This window comes from Plecotus auritus (assembly GCF_963455305.1).
Source record: "Plecotus auritus genome assembly, chromosome: 5".
Classification (NCBI taxonomy): domain Eukaryota; kingdom Metazoa; phylum Chordata; class Mammalia; order Chiroptera; family Vespertilionidae; genus Plecotus; species Plecotus auritus.
This window is the reverse complement of record NC_137776.1, coordinates 181120129-181143180: the sequence shown is the minus strand read 5'-3', so window position 1 is coordinate 181143180 and position 23052 is coordinate 181120129. Positions and strand designations below refer to the sequence as shown.

The window sequence follows — 23052 nt, the reverse complement described above, 5'->3', positions numbered from 1 at the left end:
CGCCCACCCACACCTGTGCCCTCGAGCATTTCACTGGCCACTCCCCCCCCCAGGGGCCTCCCTGCCTAGGGCCACATGGACCCTGCCAGGCTAAGTAGACTCACAGCCCCTACCAGGCTGTCCTTGCCCTTCTGAAACCTCCACTACACCCCAAGAGGGGGTCCCCAACTGTGGTCCAGGAAGTAGCTGGCCACACCTATGTACCCAGCAGCATGGCAACTTGGAAGGAAATCCTTTAGATCATTTATTTGACTCGAAGTCGGTGCACAGAGCTCTACCACACAGAAGTTAGAAGCTGCGACAGATCAGGTGCCAGGGGCAGTGCATGGATGTGTAAACAAAGACAAAATGAAAATGCCACTTGTGTATGATGTAGGGGTAAATCAGTACGGGCTGGGGCCCAGGCCCGAGATTACATTCACAGCGCAGGTTAAGTGTAAATGAACGGAATGTTGGGATGGAAGAGGGCCACCCTGGGTCCTTACCTCCCAGGAGGCTGCAGGGGGGTTTGGAGCCAGAACCCGGGTTAGTGCACAGCCCTCCTCCAGTCCGGGGAAGCATGGGAAGGTGGGGAGGGGGATGCAGAGGGATGGGATTCCAGGAGGAAAGTGGGCTCACATCTCCCTTGCCCATCTTCCCTCTCTCCCCACCCAAATAGGCAAGATCACCCCACCCCTGGGACCCCTCTGCCATTCAGGGAGAGGGATCCGGCCTGAGGAGCCAGTCCCCAAATCCAGGGAATGGAGAGCCGGGAGAAGTGTTATTTCTCTCACAGGCCTCCCAACCTGGACGGGCAGAACCTCAAAATAAAGTGTTAAGGCAATAAATAAAACATCCCAGCTCAGGTGAAAACACCGTGAGAGAAGTGAGTCTGCAGGGCTGACAGAGAGCCTGCGACGGGGACAAATGGCGTGGGACAGTGGGACTGCCTCCATCTGCAGGACCAGTGGGGCGGCGGGCCCTGCGCGGACTCCAGAGCATGTGTGCTTCCAAGTGCTGGGCCGGTTCTTGTCCTAGTGAGGGCTGGGGGGCTGGACCCGCCGTCCACCTCCTGACCTCCCCCGTGTGGTCCCTGGGCCCCTCGCTCCTGGGGCCACCAGCAATGGCAGCACAGGTGATAGGCCTGAGACGACTCGCGGTCAGAGCCTCCAGCTCAGCACCTGGCACCACCCAGAGGGAGGTGGGTGGGGCGGCAGGACCAGCCCCACCTGTCTTTGGTGGTGGCAGAAGCGGGAGGAGATGACAGGCTTTGGCAGGGGGGACAATGTCCTGGTGTGGTGCTTGGGTCTGTCCAGAGCCCAGTCCCTGCCCAGATGTGAGCACAAGGAGAGTCCCTCCTGCGTCCCCACTCCTGACGGCCCACGCCTGCTGCCACCATGGTGCTCACTGCCCCTCGGAGGCCCCAGCCTCACTCTCTGAGTTGCAAACTCTCTAGGGTGGTGGTGGGGGTCGTCGGGACTGGCCAGCCGTGGGCCTGGAGTCTGAGACCTCTCAGCCCAGGTTCCTTCCAGCTCAGGACACAGATGACCTTCACCACAGAGCCCTGTCACCCCCACCTTTCACCTCCACCCTCCCAGCCCCTCGTCAGCAGCCTAGAGTGGTGGGAGCTTTTGGGGTCCCACACCCAGGGCACCCCAGCTCTGCCTGCCCCAATTCTCTTCACAACAACTTCCTCTCTCTTACTACCGTCTTCTCCCTCAGGCCCCAGTGGCCACTGGTCCAGCCTCCACTTCCCCAGGGACAGCTGAGGGCAGTCAGACGGGCCCCTAGGGGCTCCCCAGATGACTGGGGGTGGGGCAAGGTCAGGGGCAACTGCCCTTGGCTATCACAGCCTGGGCTCTGTGCTGCTGATGGCACAGATGCCCGGCCCTTGGTTGTCAACCCAAAGGAGGGAGGTGGCACCTTGTCTCTGCCATCACCCACGTGGACGAGGCCCAGCAGCCACCCCTCCCCAGCCAGCGCCCGCCACAGCTACAGCTCCTCCGGGGGACCGTTGTCTCGGGGCAGCACGCCGTTCAGGCCAACACTGCTGGCCGCCGGGGCCCCCAGGTAGCCGAGCAGGATCTCGCTGCGGCGCCGGGACAGCTGCAAGATGTCATCCGCCAGCGCCGGCACCGAGGTGTAACGCACGTTGTCCAGGTCAAACATGTCCCTCAGGTACTGCACGATCTGGTGCTGGGGTACAGGGCTATCATGAGACCTGGGCCGAGGCCCCTGCCCACCGCTGATGGCCTCCAGACCCCCCAAAGCCCTCCCCTTGACCTCTGGGACCCCGACCGAGTCTCGTGTCCTCGGGTTCTGGTCCCAGGACTTCCTCAGGCCCGCTGGGCCAGGCTCCCAGTGGAAGGGGCAGCACGCTCTCTCCGGTACCCACTGGCTTTCTTGAGGAGCAGGCCCAGCCCTCTCTGCACTCCTAGCACCTTCCGGGGCTCAATCCCAGGGGCCTCAGCACTCTGCTCACCTTGAAGAAAGCACAGACTTCGGCGAGCTGGGGCTTGGGTCCAAGGAAGCCAAAGGCCAAGACGGGGCTAACATGCTCCGATACGGAGTAGAAATGGGAGATGAAGCCGTCAGGCACCTGTGCGGGGAGCAAGGTTGAGCCTGGGACCCTGGTGTCATCTTGAGATCTGGGTCTTAGAGGGAGGCCTGGCTCGTTCACATCCTTGCTGGGTGACCCTGGGCAAGTGACTAAGGAAGGCCGCGTTTTCACCTGTGCAGAATGGGGGTAACCTCGGGGCTGCTGTGAGGGCTGCATAAGGAGGGGCCTGGGGTCAGCACAGAAGTGCCCGGAGTCTGTAATGGCAGCAGCTGGTATCAGCTGGGCAGCAGAGCCTAGCTGGCGAAGAGGAACAATGGATTGCAGCCCCGATAGTGCAGCCAGCCGCCGCCTGGGAGGGCAGATAACAGCAGCCCCGTGGTGGAGTGGCCGCTCTGCCTGCCCTTGGGCATCCTGCCCCCACCCAGGCGCCTCCTCTGAGCCAGCTGCCACGCCTTGCCTGTGTCCTCCCTCCCCCAAGGATGCTCCCTCCCCTCTTCTGATGCCTTCAGCATTTCCCAACGCCCTATTCTGCTGGGCCCTGCAGGGTGAGATGAAGGTGCTTCTGGTCAAGGGAGAGGAGCTGGCAGGACAGGTGGCCAGTGCTATGACAGAGGCCAAAGGGTGCAGCCAGGCCTGGGAGCTCGGCAAGGCCTCCCTGCACCAGCCCCATCCTTCTCACACCCTACCCTGTCCTGCCACAACCAGGGACCAGCACACCCTGATTAGGGGGTCAGCTGAGCGCCACACCCAGAGCCCCCCACAGCACTTGCCAGGGGCCCCTTTAGGTCACTCACCATCAGCAGCCTCCTCTTGGCTTTGAGGACTGACCAGCAAGCAGTGGCCAGGGCCTACAGCAGAGACAGACCAATGGGAGCTGAGTAATAGGCCAGGGGGCAGCCCCTGCCCATCCCCCAGCCCAGACCCCACACAGGAAGCCAGGGCCTGGTGCCCGAGCTCTGCTGTTTCCTCCCCAGTTAGGAATCAGATACACCAAAATCTGATCGTGCCCCTAACGCTGACCCCTGGGGGGCCCTGGAATAGCCACTGAATATCTCTGGGCCCCTGATTCCTGATCTGCAGCATGGCCATAAGCCGGCACCCCATCTCATCCAGTGGTGTGGGGTCCATGGTGACCACCCGGACACTGCCTGCGAAGACCACCCAGCCCTCTCCCTCTCCTGCCACTGTCAGGGCTTCCTGAGTGCCCTGCAGGGGCCCTAAGCTCAGTGCTCTCCTGCAGTTAGTGCCCCTCCTTCTCCACAGCTGAACTTCATTAACAGGATGCATTAAAATCGACAGCAGTAACGCAGCACAGAACGAGCAGACTTAAGTGCACGCGCTGTGCGGAAGGAAAGGCACAGGACACTAGTTTTGCAGTGCTGCCAGGACAGCAATGGGTCCCTGGGAAGCTTCCCCAGGGCCGAGGGGAGGGGAGCCTGCCCAGGGGGGTGACTGCTGCCTGATGGGTGGGAAGCCCAGCCTTGGTGCCCAAAGCCAGGGATGGAGGGAGTCGGGGTCCAGGCCGTCGTGTAGGGTCATGTGAATGTGCTGGAGTGCAGGCAGCCACCCACCGTCTCCTTGAAGCTGTCGGACAGCCAGCGGTTCCTCAGGACGGCGAGCACAGAGGACGGGGGGTTCTCCAGGTCCTCGAAGGCGTCCATGAGGATGAAGTCCAGCACGATGTCATAGAAGCTCATGCACACCACCTGCGAGAGGCAGGCTGCGCTGAGGGTAGGTCCAGATGGGAAGATGGAGGCCGGAGGGGCAAGGGCAGGTGTGGGCCACATGGCTGAGCAGACCCCTCCCTGCTCTACAATGGGGTACAGCTGGGGCCATCCCTCTCCTGGCCTGGGCCTAGGACAGAGCAGACACTGGGGGCTTGTAGCACTGATGGAGCCATCTCAGACCCTCAGAATCAAGGCGGAGCTCGGCACAGGTACCCCCTCCCTGCTCAGGGTCTCAGGGACTTAGCACAAACCAACTCACCCCACGACCCTCCAGCTCCAGCCGTGTGGTAGCCCAGGTCTCCGGCCGCAGAGCATAGTTCAGCATCTCCTCGTAGCTCTCCAGGAAGCCTTTGGGGCTCTGGGGAGAAGCACAGTCCGTTCGGGTCATGGGAGAAGCCCCAGGACCCAGCTGGAGTAGATCCACAGGGACAGGCTGGCCCATAGATGGGGACATGCCAGGGCAGGGCCAGGGCCGATCCCTGAGCAGCAGCTACGGAGAAAATGAGGCAAGAAGGGCCCCCTGCCCACCTCGATGTGCCTCTGCGGAGAACAGGGCGTTTGCAGGTCAGACCCAACACCAGCGCCCGGCAGCGTCTCAGACCAGCGCATTCCTGAGCACCCACTGCCTCTCAGGAGATGCCGCATGCCACAGTAGGCGCTCACTTGGGAAGGATGGGTGAGGTCATGAGGTTGAGTCAGGCAGCCAAAGATCCAAATCTCTATGACCTTGAGCCTCACTGGTGAAATGGGAGAAGCTACAGCACCACACTCACGGGCCTTTTCTGGGGCGGGGGGGGGGGTGGTCAACGAGCCACGCACGTAACACAATCAGCCCCGTGCCTGGACCTCAGCAATAAATAGTGCATAAGACGGCCGCCGCCAGTACCAAGGCTGCCAGCACTCAGGACAAATTCCTCACTCGCCCGGACTACGGGTTTAGCTGGGCACAGCCTGCAGGTGTGGATGCGCATTACGGACGTGGAAAGCTAGTATGTGCCAGGTACTGATCTAATACAGATCAACTCATCTAACTCCTAGGGTCCTATGACGGACATTCTGGTATTAGTCCCACTTCGCAGTTAAGAATACTGAGGTTTTGTGAGCTCAATGACATGCCCAAGAGCCAGGCAGGATGGAGCTGACACAGAACAGCATGGACAGGTTGATGCCATTTATACAGAACCATGTGCAGAGGAGGCACTGGACCAATGTTCGCTAAAACGTGAACTGAGTAATGACAGCACAAGGCAACCTACAAGCAGGATGTGGAGCGATGCAGGAGGCAGCTGACCAATGGTTCTCTCTCATCACTGATGTTTCTCTCTCTCCCTCTCTGAAATCAATTTTAAAAAAGTGTCATAATTAAAATAAATAAAATTTAAAAATCAGAATAAAACACGGTGAGGGGGGAAGAAAACCTGAAAGAAGAGTCCCCTCCGCCCCCCACCCCAGTACCTTCTCAGCCTTGGTCATCAGGCCTGTCACCATCTGCCGGCCAACCTCCCCGAAGAAGAGCTGGTGATTCTGGTCCTCCAGGAGGCCCTAAGGAAGGGGCGGGGTGAGCTGCCAGCTGGCAGTCCCCCGCAGCCACGAGGAGGGCAGTACACTGTGATAAGCAAGTGACCGTGTGCACAGAGGGGCCCGTGGGGGAGCAAGCCCCGCAGGAGGCCTGCCCGACTGCCCCCGTCCCGATGGCACCTCTGCAGGTGCCTGCATCACAACCCACCTCGAACGCCTGCCGCACACAATGCAGCTTGGCCAGAAAGTCGTGGTCACTGTAGCAGCCCAGCAGCTCTGTCCTGGGGGGAAGCACAAACTGTCAGCCAACCTGGGCCCCACCTAGCGATGCCTCCGTGTGGCTCCGAGTGGAGCCCCGGGGGGCCCTGCCTTGGCTTGACAGCGTAACCTGGGGCAGGCGTCTGCCCCCCTCCAGGCCTCAGTCTCCCCAAACCAAAGGACGAGGCTGACTGGATGCTCTCTGAGGACGTCGGCCTCAACAACCCTGGCAGGTCTGGTCACTGGGGGTTGGGCTGACCTTGGCCTCCTTCAGGCCCCAATGAGCAAAGGACGGAAATGGCCAACTGCTCCCAGGTGGCAGGACGCCAGGCCGGGGGCTGCTGCCCACCAGGTCTGCCCACCCTTTGTCCCAGTCACCAGGACTTCAACTTCGCTTTCAACCAGTTTAGTCAGTGACCTTGAAGCATAACTTAAATGTGGAGTCATGACCAAAAGACAAGTTCTGAGGAAAATTCATGTAAAAGGAGTAAGATACCGACAATCAGGCCCCCCGTGTTTCTGTGGCTGGACCCCTCCGAGAGCTTAGGTCACGCATGGTACTTGGAACCATCCCAGGCCCGCCTTGATGGGGCAGGAGCTGTTGCCAGCCCGTCGTAGCCCTCAGTGAGTCTGGCCCAGCTGAGTCCTCACCGAAGCCCGCTGGCTTCTCCGGCCTCCTCCAAGGGGGACAGGGCCTGCCCACCCGCCCCCTGCTCCTGGCCTCCTGCCTCCCATGCTCACCTGAGGGTCCGGCAGAGCACCTTCCCCTCCTTCACCAGCTGCAGCGCCTCCTCGTAGGCGGCAGCCGGCCTGGAGAGTGGGATCAGGTAATCTTCCACCTGCAGGGACTCAAAGAGCTGGGGAGGGTGCAGAGGAAGAGGACAGTCACGTCAAAGCCTGTGTCAACAGCGGCCCAGAGGGTGAGGGCCCATGCCCAGGGGACACCCCAGGGGTGACCTCTCAGAGGAGATGTCAGAAGGAGGCAGAAGCCCGGGTTCAAGCCCTCAGTGAACTGGGGGTCCTCAGTGTCCCCATCTCCAGGGGTTCTTCCCCAAGGGACCATACACTGAGCTTGAGCCCATGTCCTCCCACCCAGGCCAGGACAGCTGGCCTGACACACACGGCCATGGCAGCAGACTCATGCCAAGCAATGGGCATGCGGCATAGAGAAGGGAGAGGTCAGCGTGGGCTGGAGCCAGTGGGCAGAGACCCTGCCCTCACCCCTAGGACTTGGGACCCTGGCTTCTCAGGCCTCCCCATCCCCAGCCACTGCACGCGTCCCCGGGGAGCAGCACGTGGTGGCTGCCAAATTCTGCTCCTGGAGGAGGAAACGGCTGCACTTTCCCATGACCGTGCTCACCCAGGGTCGCACAGAGGCCCGGCCTCCCTCCCCCACCCTCTGTGTCCACCCACCGTCCCGCTCACCTCTGTAGCAGAGAAGAAGGAATCGTCCGAGATCAGGCTGTCCTCATCGTCTGCCCGTAGACGCAGCGAGCCCTCCGTCAGGGGCAGCATGAGGGTCCGCTCTGGGGAGAGCAGGAAGGAAGGGCTGAGCGGAGACTCCCGGAGCACGGAGCGGGATGCGCAGATTCAGAGCCTAGAACACCTGACTCTGGGCGGATGAGGCTGACGAGCACAAAGTTCCTATTTACTGAGCACTTGTACGTGAAGACCCGGGCTCAGTGCCTCAAATGAATGGCCTCCTTCAATCCTAAGACATCCGTGGAGGTGGGCACAGTTAGGTGTGGAAACGAGGCTGCTGAAGGAACCTGCCCACAGCCACACAGCTGGGCCCCGAGACCTGGTGGCCCCGAGATCTTCAGGGGAAGTCGCCTCCCCTCTGACAGGCTGAAACTCAGCCAATGATAGACACCAAAGGGCTTGAGGGCGTCCACGGGCCCCCTACTCGGTGTTCCCATCCGCACCCGCCTAAAGGCTGAGCGGGTCTGGACCTCCAAAAGCACCTGGGAAAGGACTGTGAGGCAAATTCTCAGAGCCCATAACCCCAAAAGCCCCACCGCCTCCTCTGTCACACCGGAGGCCGAGGATACAGGACCCTGTGACAGGCAAAGCTGCTCAGGGAGAGGTGTGGGAAAGCGTGTCACCCTGGCCAGCCCTTGCTGGGCCTGTGTCACCACTGGTTGAGCTGGGGAGGGAGCTGGACACTCAGGAGTCCACTGCCCCCCCGCCCCGCCCCGCTCCCTACCTGGGGCTGACAGCACACAGGAGAGCCCGGGGTCCTCAGAGTCACTGCACGGCTCTGCACCAGCAGCCACTCGGACAACATTAACCATTGGCTGCATAACTTCACTCCCTCAGTGATGTCACGGCCCTCTACCCCAGAGGGGCAGGGTAACAGCAAGACTTGTGTTCCTAGACCAGCCTTGGGCAAACTACGGCCCGCGGGCCGGATCCAGCTGTTCTATCCAGTTCTCTTGCTCTCCCCTCCGCTCCTTTACTTTGAATTTATATTAGTTCACACAAACACTCCATCCATGCTTTTGTTCCGGCCCTCCGGTCCAGTTTAAGAACCCATTGTGGCCCTCGAGTCAAAAAGTTTGCCCACCCCTGTCCTAGACCTTTGGTCTGCTCTGGGCTAATCTTGTGAGCCATCCCCGCATCAACCCAGTGTCCACAGGAAAAGACCAAACCAAAGGCCTAAACAGCCACGGGGAGATGCTGACATAAGCCCACGGCTTGCTCCCAAAGGGACGGGGCCACGGGCACTCAGGGTCTCATCCCAGCTCTGCTCCTGCCTACCACGTATCAGGGAACGCCTCTGCCCCTCCGGCAGCCTCAGTTTCCCCATCTGTGCAATAGACTGGAGGAGGTCTGAGGGCCCTGGGGATTCTGGTTTGCCTGATGCACTGAGGGGATCACACCCCAGCTCTCTCACTGCCTCCCCGCCTCCACCCTGCCCCACCCCACCGCAGCCTGTGAGGGGCCCAGCTCACCCAGGTCCAGCAGCAGGCTGTCGGATGGGAAGGTGGACCCAAACTCCTCCTGCAGGTGGTAGGCCCGGTGTAGCAGGGACTCCAGCTTCTCTGCAAACTCCCTTCGCTGTGACTCTGGCTGCGGTTAAAACAGCGACCATCAACCCCGGCCCTCCAAGCTCCCATGCCAACAGCCCCTTCCCTCACCGACAGTGGGCGCCCGGCCTCTGGGGAGAGGAGCAGGCTCTGGGACCCCACAGTGAGAGCACACATCTAGATCTGAGCTGCCCGATCCAGGAGCCACTAGCCACATGTGGCCAGAGAGCCCCTGAAGTGGCCAGTCCCCACTGAGATGTGCCCAAAGTATAAATACACACTGGGTTTCAAAGACTTAGTACCAAGCAAATAAATAACTAACCTCGGTGATTGTCCCATCACACGTTGAAATGGTAACATTTGGGATACACTAGCTTATATAAAATATATGGTTAAAGTTAATTCATCCGTTTCCCTTTTACTTTTTAATGTGGTCTCTAGGAACTTTTAAACAAGGTAAATGGCTTCCGACTGGCAGCACTGCTGCAGGCCCAAGCGGACCGGGGTTCGGACAGCAGCCCCACCAGTTCCAAACTGTGTGATCGGGAGCAAAACAGTTCTCATTCTGAGCCTCAGTCTCCTCAGTCTCCCCATCTGCAAACTGGGACAAGAGCGCCTGCCCCCCAGGATCCCGGGGGAAACGTGAACAACGTGCGGTCTGCACGGCACTGGCCCACCGGGCCAACGAGGCAGCGTTACTGCTGTGATACTTATCGCACTAGACCAGTCCCTGTTATCGCGGGACAGAGAGCAGTCAGGAGCCCAGGAGGAGCTGTGTGCATGGGAAGGCACTGTACCCAACACGCAGCAGCCTGTGGCTCAGTGACCCTCGCTGCCCTCGGCCTCCAGGCCAGGGCACAGGGGAGCAGGGGGCACTGCTCCTTCAACCCCAGGCTCATGTTGTCCAAGGGGCCAGGCATGGGCAGGCCCAAATCTGTTTCCACAGAGGCTGCCAGATCCTGCACTTGCACGTAACCAAACCCCGGGGAAGAGACGGGGGCCGACTCGGGCCTGAGGCCCCTGGGGAGAAAAAGCCGGAAGAGCTCAGAGGGGGCAGTAATGGTGGAAATGGCTGCCTTTCACTGAGCACTTGCCCTGGACCTGGCACCTCACAATTCACCCTCCCGGGGTGCCTCAAGGCAGGTATTATTATGACCCCATTTCACAGAGAAAACTCAAGGAGGTTAAGTGGCCCAGCCCACCGCCTCGAGCCTGGAAGAGCTGGGATTCGACCCCAGGTCATGGGACCCAGGCCCACTGGACACTTTGCTCAGTTCTCCCACAGGGTAAGACCCTGCTCCCCGTGGCCCGCAGAGACTTGTAGCTTTGGCCGAGATCTACCAGCTCTGTCTCTGTGAAGTGATCCTGGTTAGGAAACCGTTTCTTAGCCATGACACCAAAAGCACCAATGACAAAAGAAAAAATAAAGATACTGAATTTCATCAATATTAAAAACTTTTGGCCCAGCTGATGTGGCTCAGTGGTTGAGCACTGACCCATGCACCAGGAGGTCTCTGGTTTGATTCCCACTCAGGGCACATGCTGGGTTGTGGGTTCGATCCCCAGTGGGGGGGCGTGCAGGAGGCAGTCGATCAATGTTGATTCTCTCCCATCGATGTCTCTCTCTCTCTCTCCCCCTTCCTCCCTCTAAAACCAATAATAAAAATAAATAAGTGAAAAGACAACCCAACAAATGGGAGAAGATATTTGCAAATCGTATCTCTGATAACAGGCTGTTTAGATTATCTAAAGAACCTTTACAACTCATGAATGAAAAGACAAGTAACCAACATAAAAGTAAATCAAAGGATCCAAATAGAGATTTCTTCAAATAAAATATGCAAACAGCCAATAAGCACAAGAAAAGATGCTCAACATCATTAGCCATCAGGGCAATGCAAACCAAAGGAACAATGAGACACCACTGCACACCCACTAAGGTGGCGGGATGGAAAAGTCGGGATAACAGCTCGGTTGCGGATGTGGGAGTCGGAGCCTCGTACCCTGCTGGTGGGGAACTGAAACGGCACACCTGCTGTGGAAAACAGCCCGGCAGCTCCTCAAAATGTCAGACAGAGTTACCAGAGGACACAGCCTTCCACCCCTGAGTACTCAGCCATGAGGATTCAGAAGACAGGTCTACTCAAAGACTTACACACAAATATCCACAGCAGTGTCATTCCTAAGGCCACAAAGTGGAAACAACACAAACGTCAATCAAATGGTGAACAGATGACCAGAATGTGGAGCATCCACACAACAGAACATTATTCAGCAGGAAACAGAAACGAAGCAGCAATCCATGTCGCAACAAGGATGCGCCTTGAAGACACTGTTATGTGAAAGGAGCAAGTCACAAAAAGCCACATATGAGAAATATCCAAAATAGGCAAATCTACTGAGACAGTAAGTAGATCAGTGGTTGCCTAGGGAGGGATGGGGGTGGGGCCCGAGGCATAGGAGGGGAGGTGTGACTGCTAAGAATATGGGATTTCTTTTTGGGGTGATGAAAATGTTCTGAAATTGTGATTGTGTGATATATTCATACAACTCTGTGAATATACTAAAAGCCATTGAAGTCTACAATTTTTTTTAAAATATATTTTATTGATTTTTTTTTTTTTTTTTTACAGAGAGGAAGGGAGAGGGACAGAGAGCCAGAAACATCATGAGAGAGAAATATCGATCAGTTGCCTCTTGCACACCCCCCACTGGGGATGTGCCCGCAACCAGGGTACATGCCCTTGACCAGAATCGAACCTGGGACCCTTGAGTCCGCAGGCCGATGCTCTATCCACTGAGCCAAACCAGTCAGGGCGAAGTCTACAATTTAAATTGGTGAATTTTATGGTGTGAGAATTATGTTTCAAGAAACTTGTTAAAAAATGTTTAGCATAGAAAAATACCCAGAAGGACACCAAGTGGTTCTGTTTGGATGAAGGGTTCCGGGCATCAGTAACACCGATGACAAAGATCATTAAGATCACTTACTGAGCACCTACTATGGGCCAGGATCACATGGGTGGCACTGGTGTCCCACCAAAGGCACCAGGGAGGGCAAGGGCCTTTGTCCAAGATCAGAGTCTGAGCTCTTATTTTCCCACTCTTTTCTATTTCTGTAGTTTTCACTATTTTGTAAGGAGTATTTCATTGCTTTCACGATTAGAAGAACAATGAAAGTTCTATAATGTTACAATGTAGCATTAGCAATAAGTACAATTTGGGACATTAAGCTCCTCCCTCCACCTCCCTGCCCTAGCACACCCCACGGTCTGCCCACACGCAGAGGTGACCCAAAGCAGCTGCATCCTAGGGCACCGAAGGCTTGCTTGCGCCACAGGCATTTCCCAACCTTTGTGTCCACAACCAGGTGGTCATGCCTGTGTGACAGGCCTCTGAGAGAATGCCCCCAGCTGGGGCGGAGGGCCCATCACCAACTTGTTACAGGCTGTACCAGGCATGTCCCCATCCTGTTGCTACAAACTCTGATTCCCAGACTCCCGGCCAACAGAGGCACAGGTGGAGGAAAGAAGGGGGCGGGGAGGAAGGCAAAGAAACTCTTCCCTCCTCCTCCTGCCTCTCACCATACCCCTGCCCCACCCTACCAAAGTGGGGACAACCCCTGCTGGTCAGCCCCTGCATGACGGGTGCTAGCTTCCAGGGCACGACCTTGGCACCTGAGCTCTGGGCACACCCCTCTAGCACTGGGACAGCTCAGCTCCTCCCTCACCTGTGCAACCAATCCCCAGGAGGATTAACCGCCCTCCTGTTTCAACAACTGAAGTTGTTCCCATTTCCTGGCTAACACCCGACTGACTCGACAGATATGTCAGACTGCTCCCCAAGATATGCCCCTCCCCGTGTGACCTCGCTCCAGCAGAGCACAGGAGCTCATAAAGACTTCGTTTTTAATACAGAAAAGTGTAAAGAATAAAACAGCCCTAGCCAGATTGGCTCAGGGGCAGGGGTGGGCAAACTTTTTTTTTTTTTAAAAAGGAGATTATTTCTTTTCTTTTCTTTTTTTATATATTTTATTGATTTTTTACAGAAAGGAAGGGAGAGGGATAGAGAGTTAGAAACATCGATGAGAGTGGAACATCGATCAGCTGCCAAACCGGTTTCGGCAGGGGTGGGCAAACTTTTTGACTCGAGGGCCACAATGCGTTCTTAAATTGGACCAGAGGGCCGGAACAAAAGCATGGATGGAGTGTTTGTGTGAACTAATATAAATTCAAAGTAAAGGAGCGGAGGGGAGAGCAAGAGAACCCTCCGCTCTTTCGGCTCCGCGGGCCGGATAGAACAGCCGAACGAGCCGGATCCAGCCCGCGGGCCGTAGTTTGCCCATGGCTGGGATAGTGTCGGCCTGTAGACTGAAAGGTCCCAGGTTTGATTCTGGTCAAAGGCACATGCCCAGGTTGTGGGCTCGGTCCCCAGTAGGGGGTGTGCAGGAGGCAGCCGATCAATGATTCTCTCATCATTGATGTTTCTATCTCTTTCTCCCTCTCCTTTCCTCTATGAATTAAAATAAAAATATATTTTAAAAAATAAAAGAATAAAACAGAAATGGCCCACAACCTCACCATGTATTCAAACCCCACCCATAGGCATATGCTCAACATGAGAAAAGTCCAACAGTACAGGAAGGTACTGCAAAGTACAGGGAAGTACAATAAAAGCCTTTCCACCTTTCCCTGCAGGCCCTCTCCTCATAGATCACTGCTAACCATGTCCCGGGTCGTGTACCTGTCACGGGAAAGGAAAACTGCACGCATGTACCAGCAGCTACCAGGAGGCGCACAGATACACGGATGTAGCTTTTAAAAATGCACACCTGGGTCATTCTGTACACATTCTACATCTTGCTTTTTCCACTTGCTATATCGTGGAGATAGCAGCCTATCTGCCCACATAACTTCCCTCAGCCTTTTTTCAGGTTTTTGTTTTTTTAAAATATGTTTTTATTCATTTCAGAGAGGAAGGGAAAGGGAGAGAGAGATAGACGCATCAATGATGACAGAGAATCACTGATCGGCTGCCTCCTGCATATCCCCTACTGGGGATCGAGCCTGAAACCCGGGCAAGTGCCCTGACCGGGAATCGAACCATGACCTCCGGATTCATAGGTCGATGCTCAACCACTGCCACGCTGGTCAGCCATCCTTTGGCCTTGTAACAGCTGCATAGTATCACAGACCCTACTGATGGGCAATTAGATAGTTTCCAGTTTTTCAACTATTACAAAATAATGCTTCAGTGAACTTCCACCCTAGGACATACATTTGGTGTGGTCTTCACACAAATGTTTTATTTTAGCTTCTTCACTGTATTTCTCTTTCCTGATACTGAAATAAAGGTTCATTGTAGAAAACTTAGACAATGCCCCCCAAAAGTACAAAGACAAAGGCCATGTGATCCGCTCAACTAGGAACGGAGGCTATTTCCCACCAGTCCCGCAGGAACGCGTGGCCGGGATCAGGGTGTGAGCATCTCTGTGGTTTGCTGCATAATTACCAAGCGCCAGGCATGTGCTCGGCACATTATTGGTTGGAATGACAACCTGATCGAGGGGAAAACTCCGTCCAAGGGGATGAGTGTCTGGTTGACAGGAGGCGGGGCTGCCAGGCTGCCTCCCAAAGTCTGGCTCCCACCAGCCTCTCCATGGTCAGGGGGTGGGGCCACCTACCTCAGAAAGTACTTCGGAAGCAGTCTCAGGGTTCCGGAGGCTGTCCCCTGGTGTGGGGGTGCTGCCGCTCTCTCCCCTCTGCCCCACGCTCAGCGCCTGCTCCCATTTTTGCAGAGCCTCCTCGAATAACTCCATGCCTGAGCACGGGCCGGAGAGAAGGGAGAGTCAGGCCCCAGCAGAGGGAGAGCAGCCGGGCCCTGCACAGTGTCACTCAAGAGGGCCCCAAGGGACAAGAACGAGCAGGGCCGTGTGGGCCGGGTCCTGATCACTTTTTAAAGATGCTGAGTTTATAGGCCTTCATTTAGATCAGATTTGTTCCTGGACACTGTCCCCTGCCCCGAAGTGGCTGGAAACCAGGGAGTGAGGGTTTGGGGGCAGGGACAGGGAAGTGGGTTGCAAAGCAGCTCCTGGAGAAGTGTCCTGGCCTGGCCTGGGCCGTTCCCCGCTGTCCTGCCCCACCCCAGGGAAGCTCGAGGCCACCTCCTGGCCTGTACCTTGCATGTAGAGGCTCTCGGCATTGCCATCACTGGTAGTCACAGACTCCTCCATCCCTCTGGCATCCCATGGTCCCGAGCACGCAGCTGTGGGGCTGGATGCATTCACCGCCACCATCTGGGCGCCAAGCAGCGCAAAGACCCAAGGGCAAGGGGTGAGGCCTTTCCAGACCCTCTGCAGGACCCCAGCCGCCCCCAGTGCCTGACCATGTGCCACACACACTCTCTCCAGATGCCATCCCTGCGGCCAGCCCCTGAGGGCAGAGGCCAAGCCCTCAGTACAACCTGGTCCATCATCTCCAAGCACTGACGACACCTCACAGAAACTGCCAGGGTGGGAGGAAATATCGAGGCCAACACCCAACCCAGGACTCAGCAGCCTCCTACGATACCCGCCCTGGGCCCTTTCCCTGCTCTGGGGCTCCGCTACCAGTCAGACAGGGAAGACTGAGGGAGCACCCAGCACATCCGGGCCAGCCAGAGCCCACTGACTCCCACACGAGCAGCCACCTCCCGTGACAGGCTTTGGGTTCCTCCGGGACAAGCGCTATCTCTTGCTCACCCCTTGGTCCCCAGGGCAGGCCCAGTTCAGAGCTGGGGCTCAGTCCTGACTGACTGAATTAATAGCTAGATGAGTGAATGAGCCAACGTCATTTCCCAAGTGAATATAACCTCTGTCTTATTTATTTCTGTATCCTCAGCACCGAGAAGAGTTCCTGGCACAAAGCAGATGTTCACTCAATATCTAATGAATGAATGAATGAACTTTCATAGATAAGTATCTTCCTCAAGAGGCCATCAGCTTCTCTTCTGCACCTATCCATGTTTTTCTCACCGATACCTGGCACTCAGTGAGTGATCAATGACCATCTCTAATAGCCTGCATGGATGGAAGATGAGAGAACAAATGCATGCATGCATGCATGCATGAATGAATGAATGAATGAATGACTAAATGAAATCTCTACTCCCATCTCCCTACCACTCCATAGCCCCCTGAGGGCAGAGACTGAACCTGACTCAGTAGCTAGGGACTGAGCCTGAGGCTGTGGCAGGCACCCTGGCACCCTCCTGTCCTCACCGAGGCCAAGCTGTGGGAGGAGCCCGAGCGCTTGCTGGGCTCAATGGAGGAGATGCCACTCAGGGTGTCGTTGCTCTTGCTACTGGGGCTCTGTACCCTCCGGCTGGAGTAGCCTGTGAGGAACAGGAAAGAAGGGGTCACGCAGGCTTCCAATCAGCCTTTGGACGAGTCGTTCCCCACCCCAGACCGCCTCCCCTCCTCATCTGGAGTCTATCCTGACCTTCTAACTCAGGGTGACGGCAGAGCACCCCGAGCTGTGCATCTGGCAGAAGAGTGCTGGGCCCATGCCAGTCGCTACTGTATCCCTGTCACCAGCACAGCGCCTGAGGCCCCGCTACTTCCCCGCCTCCTTCTTCCTCTGCCCAGTGCTGCTGGGTGAGTGGCTGATTTGGAATTCTCCTCCTTCCAAAAAGGATTCAAGGTAACAACTTTTGAAGATACACCAAAGACAGAGGTTGGTGCCGAAGTGGTTCCCAGTTTCCCAGGGGCCAATGCAAAACAGAAACCCAGCGAATCAGCATTTCTCAGGTCTGTTCTAAACAAATCTAACAACTCCCTTTTCCACTGTAAAGATAAAACTTTCCTTTTGCAATGATAATTCACAATGAAAATTCATTTTCACACAAGGACCCAGATTTTCCCAAAGGGTCCCCAGATAATGAGAACAACCGCTACCTCCTGGACACGGGTCAGGCCCCATCACCCACCACATCCTTCCATGTCTCGGGAAAGGGGGTTCCACTGTCAACCCCGCTTCCCAGGTGAGAGGAGCTTGTAGACAGGATGTCACTAGCCCAGGATCCCACAGTTAACAGGGGCCCAGCTGATTCAGGTCAGGCCCTTCCCCCCACCTCACACCTACCTTTCTTCACCGATGGGGTCTTCTTGGCCATAAGGATGGGGAGGGGCACCGTGCCCAGATGCTCACCTCCCATCTCAGGGCCAACCTGCTTCTTCCTCCGCCTTCGCCTCTTCAGCTGGTGGGCAGCCAGGGCCAAGGCCACGGTCCCCAGGGCTGTGGCAAACAGGACCTTCCGCAGGCCTGGAGTCAGCCGCAGCTGCGAGAATGCAGACTGCAGGAAAAGAGGGAGACAGCTGTTCCATCTCCCCTGGAGAGCTGTCCTGGGGAACAGGGAGCACAAAGGAACAGGAACGTACCGGGCCCTGGGGATATTTGTTGACCAGGGAGACAGCCACCTCAAGAGAGGGGACCTGGCCAGCCGCTCTGAAATGTGGACCACAGAGGTGTAAAGAGAGGGCTGGGGTGGCAAAATGACGATGCCAAGGAGATCCACCTGGGGCCCAGCAGGTCATGACTAACAGCTGCAGTGACTGAGTGCCTGACGTCGTAGGCACTAGGACTTCACCAGCGTTTCCTGTCTGAATGCCTGTCCTCCTCCTGGTGAAGAATCTGAGGCTCACTCTGGTTGTTAAGACCCATGCTCAGCCCTGATCGGTTTGGCTCAGTGGATAGAGCGTCGGCCTGCGGACTGGGGGGTCCCAGGTTTGATTCTGGTCAAGGGCATGTACCTTGGTTGCAGGCACATCCCCGGTAGGGGGTGTGCAGGAGGCAGCTGATGGATGTTTCTCTCTCATCGATGTTTCTAGCTCTCTATCCCTCTCCCTTCCTCTCTGTAAAAAAAATCAATAAAATATATTAAAAAAAAAAAGACCCACAGACATCTGAGGCAGGCAGGTAAAGGCCAGGCGAGGGGCCCTAGACTCCTAACCCAGTCCCTCTTGCTCTGCTCAAACAGGAGACACTGGACGCTTGAATAGCAATAATGAGGGCCCGGCTTTCCTGATGCTCAGTGCTTCGGGGGCCAGGGTGGTTAAAGGGCAGGACCACGAGCCACCCAATCTTTACCTGTCCAAACGTCGTGTACAGGAACACAGGGATCTCGGCCACCGTCATGGCCAGGGCCTGGATCATGGACATGCCCTCAGTCCTCCGGAACGCCATGGCAGGACCAACACCCCAGGCAAGAGCCCCTGGGGTGGAGTGTTTCCAAGGAGAATGTCTTCAACTGGTTGCTGGCTGGGTCCCAGGAGCCACGCACGGCCCGGAAAGACAGGAATGTGCACACCAGAGGGTCCCTCCACAGAGCTGAGAGACAGACCACCAAGTCAGACACAAGGACATGAGCGCAGGAGCACAGAGAAATGCACAAGAGTGCCCTGGGGGATGAGGCAGGAGCAAAGCCTCCACCCGGAATGCCAGGCCGGGGCAGGAAGGCAGCCAAGTGCCCCACAGACCCTCTGCCCACCATGAGCCTCAGGGGCAGAAGGCGGTGTCTCTGGCATGCTGGCCCACGAGCAGACCCAGGGACGGGAGATGGAGAGGTCACTCTCAAACGTCATGGCCTTTTTTGCTGAACAAAAACCTCAGGCCTCTAAAGGGTCAGTCCCCTGAGAATCATTACGTTTTCAGCTCCCACAAAGCGAAGAATGTTTTACTTCCTGCGGACTCTAGTATGAAAACAGCAGGCTATTTCCTCCAATCATAATAATGATAGCCTTCACACATCTGTGTATATTTTGTGCTGAGTTCTTCATCTATATTATTTCACTGAATGATGACAATTCTGTAAACAGATGCTCTCTACCTGTGCCCCTAACCATGCCAACTTCCAATGAGGAAACTGAGGCTCACAGAGGCTGCCAGGAGTCCCAAGTTACACAGAGCTGGTGTGAGGCAGAGGCAGAACTCGGACCAAGGTCTCTCTCGGACTTCAGACTGTGCTAAATTTGACGTGAAGCAGGAAGTGGCAAGCCCCAGAAGACAACAGACTACAAGAGCAACTTGCCCCTGGGGTCCTCTGAGACCCTCCCAGGGTGCCCCACTGCCCATTCCAAGACAGCGAATAAGTGGCTTAGCCACAGAGAGCCCGGTCCCCAAGACCCTGCAGGGTGTTCCTCACACACCACCCCCGAGGCCCAGGATGCCTTCAAGGTCTCCTGGGAGCTCAAGCAGAAGGAATGTGCAGGCCAGCACAGACCCTGTCTCCTTGGGAAGGTGGCCAAAGTCACTGGACCAGCACAAGAAACGGCTTATCCCCAGTGAGTGGGAAGGAAGGACAGTGCTATCAGCCCAGCTCTAGGGCTGGGCTGTGTGAGGGGGGTGGCTGGACGGGAAACATTCTGGGGCCGAGGTAACCGTCATGCCGAGGATAGGAGCCCTCCTGCCAGGAGGCTGCAAATGCAGCTACGTGATTGCCAGTGGTCAGGGCCGGGGTTCATATCATAAGCCGCCTCTCTCACCCCCTTCAGCAGCTATTTCCCAAGCACTTACTACAGGCCAGGCTCGGGACAGGCTCTCCACGGAGGGCCTGGGTCTCGTCACTCACAGAACTCTCAGGACCACTGCATACGACGGGGAAACTGAGGCTCTGAGAAGTAAGTGGCCTGACTGAAGGCCCCGAGTCAATGGCCAACCAGGGATGTGACCTCAGCTCTGGGGGATCCAAGGCTAAGGCGTCTCCCCTGAGCTGCCTGCTACAACTGCCACCTCTCCATGCCACATCTGAAGGACTTCTGGGTCCCCAGGAAAGAAGCCCATATGCAGTAATAAGGATGAGCCCGGCCACACGCTCCAGGAGGGAGACAGGTCTGAGAAGCCTGGCATGTGTCTGCAGGGAAGTCAAGAGCAGCCCCTGAGCCTGCTTCACTCCAAGGGTGGATCCAGATACAGCCCAACCGTGCTCTCCAGCCCCCGGCTCCACCCAGGGAAAAGCCTCCATGATGATAAGCCCATGGCCATGCCCCAACCCCACGGACACTTCTAATGCCATCCCCCCCTGGGCAGTCCCCTCTCCCGCCCTCTAACCTCAGGCGGGAACCTGCTCATTCCATCCTCCCCACAGCACTTACAACACCCTCAGCCTGGATGCCCACACTTTCCACCCCCTCGCCCTGGCCGCTCCCATGAATGACTCTGGCCTTAGCAGTTTCCCTTTCGGCCTTGATCTCAGCAATGACCCTGACCCAGGCGCTCCCTTGAACCACCCTCTGCCCAGTCTCACTCACTCAGTTCATTCCACCCTGGATACCTCACCAGTCCGACCGGGCAGGGAACTGGGCAATACCACACTGGACCTCAGCAATATCCCCGCCTTCAGAATCCGCTCATTCCATCCCCGCCACCTCCTAGAGCAGCCCTAGTCAGGCCCCGCCCCTCTTGCCCCGAACCTCGGGATATCTCTGAGGATCCGCCAGGTGCCCACAGTCGCCGCCACGGCCTGCGCACCGCTCCTTCCATCCCGGGTACTTTCCCGGCCCTGCTCCGACCTCCACCACGTTCCAGGCCCGAGCATCTCCTCACTGACCGGGTACCTTCCGTTCCATCTCTCGCGCCGCCCACGGCCAGGTACCTGCTCATTCCAACCCGGGCCCTTCTAGTCCGGCTGAACCCGGACACCTGCGCCCCTCCCCAGGGCGCCGCGCAGGCCCGGCTCCCGCCTGCTGCAAGCCTCAGTCCCGGGCCCTGCGGCGCTGCCCGTCCGCCCGGCGGGCTCAGCCCCGGTCGCCACTCACCCGGGATCCCATAGCTGCGAAAGGGCAGCGTCTCCTTCCCCGGCGTCCGCGCAACCAACCTCTCAGCCGCTGGGGGGCGTGGCCTTACGCAGGGCCAAGGCCCCTCTCTGGCCAATGAGCGTCTCCGAACCATTCCGCGCCGCTCGGGCTTCTGGTCAATGGGGTGTGTCTCCCTCTGCCCCGCCCTCTAAGTGCGGTTGAGGCAGGAAAGTGATCTTTTCTAGCCTTTGATTGGCCAGAGGGCTTACGTAGATTGACACGGAGACTGGTTGAGTGAGGCGGAGCAGCTCTTAAAGGGACTAAGGAAAAGCAATCAGGTCTGGAAGGGGCTTTATTGAAGGAAGCTGTGGCCGTGCGAGCCCACGGGTTTGGCTCCGGTTCCCCTTTGGGTCCCCCACAGACAAGTCCTTCCTGCCCTTCAAGCGTCCATTTTCAGATGTCACCGCCTCTGACTTCCCACTTGCCACCTTCTTCTGGAGTTCTTTGCGCAAGTGCTGTCCCCTACCAGAGTCTCCCTTAGAGTTGGAGTCAAGTGATTCAGTTCTGACCGTGCAGTTGTGCCTTGTAATAAACACTGGGTTTGGAATCAGTTCTACCACTTCAGTTCCCTGGAGTTTATTCAGTTTACCCCTCCGTAAAAATGGGGATGCAATTCCTGCCTCAGGGGCTTGGGGGGGCTTGGGAGAAAACAGTGTGAAGAGCTGGGTACAATTAAGTTTTTTTAAAAATGAGTTTCTGTAAGGTCACATTCTTTCATTCATTCAACAACTATTTCTGGTTGCCAGCCCTTTGCCAGAGTGGTGGACAAGATACATGTAACTAAACCCTAACCGGTTTGGCTCAGTGGATAGAGCGTTGGCCTGCGGACTGAAGGGTCCCCAGTTCTATTCCGGTCGAGGGCATGTACCTTGGTTGCAGGCACATCCCCAGTGGGGAGTGTGCAGGAGGCGGCTGATCGATGTTTCTAACTCTCTATCCCTCTCCCTTCCTCTCTGTAAAAAAAAAATATATATATATGTATTTTTTTAAAAAGATACATGTAATTAAGATACTTAAATACAATCTTGTCTGATATTGCTTTAATGGAGGAAACTCAGGAATGTGGGTGTTAAGGTGTTAAGAAATATTCAAACCTGTAAAGAATTTTTGTGAGTTTATTTGAGCCAAACTGTCGATAATTGCCAGGAAGCAGAATCTCATCCGCTTGAGAATGGCAGTTTTTCAACTTGTTTTATACATTACGATCAAAAGAGAAGTAAATGTGTTACATGAAATCCATTCGTGATAGATTAGGGAGGTGGGAGAAAGCAAAGGGGAGGGGACATCTGGGATTGGATATAAAGTGAAATGATAGACACGTGTTTTTTTACACAGGTGGGTACAGGATAGTTAACAGTCAACAATTAAGGTGATAACACTACCAGTGAGGGAATTTGTGGTCTCTGCTCTGGTGCATTGGCTGTGCCCAGAAGAGTGAGGGGGGCGGGGATAAGAAGGGAAGTTACTCTGACATTCCAAAGGTATGTTATCATAGATGGAAAAATATAATAGGCTCAGCTAAGGTCAAAGTTGATCTTTGTCAGGGAAGATACTGGCCTAGGACTTGACTGCCCACCACCATACTTTTTGTTGTTGTTGTTAATCCTCACCTGAGGTTATTTTTCCATTAATTTTTTTTTAGGAGAGTGGAAGGGAGAGGGAGAGACAGAGAGAGAGAAATATTGATGTGAGAGAGATACATCGATTGGTTACCTCATGCATGACCCTGACCAGGGCTGGGGATCAAGCATACAACCCAGGTATGTGCCCTTGACTGGAATCAAACCCGGGACCCTTCAGTCTGCAGGCCAACACTCTATCCACTGAACGAAACCGGCCAGGGCCATAGACTGCTTTTTAATTTAAAAACATTTTAAGCCCTAATGGGTTTGGCTCAGTGGATAGAGCGTTGGCCTGTGGACTCAAGGGTCCCAGGTTCGATTCCGGTCAAGGGCATGTACCTTGGTTGCAGGCACTTCCCCAGTAGGGGGTGTGCAGGAGGCAGCTGATTGATGTTTCTCTCTCATTGATGTTTCTAACTCTATCCCTCTCTCTTCCTCTCTGTAAAAAATCAATAAAATATATTTTTTAAAAATAACATAAAAACGTTTTCATTTCAGACCATCCTTTGTGGTAACTTTAGGTCTCTGA

The 23052-nt window shown here is 56.0% G+C and overlaps 1 protein-coding gene across 1 annotated transcript; it reads right to left on the bottom strand.

The window, feature by feature from the left end:
* Positions 1-231: 231 nt before the first annotated feature.
* Positions 232-21002, bottom strand: MIGA2 (mitoguardin 2). The gene is made up of 16 exons (XM_080669902.1): positions 20863-21002; positions 18197-18436; positions 17192-17402; positions 16330-16442; positions 15249-15366; positions 14755-14891; positions 8997-9114; positions 7468-7568; positions 6784-6899; positions 5993-6065; positions 5722-5808; positions 4526-4624; positions 4111-4245; positions 3334-3387; positions 2462-2578; positions 232-2175 (listed from the first exon to the last, which is right to left on the bottom strand). Exons 2-16 carry the CDS (start codon positions 18290-18292, stop codon positions 1972-1974), a joined length of 1779 nt encoding a protein of 592 aa, XP_080526028.1. The 5' UTR covers positions 18293-18436; positions 20863-21002; the 3' UTR covers positions 232-1971.
* Between the last annotated feature and the right edge of the window lie 2050 nt (positions 21003-23052).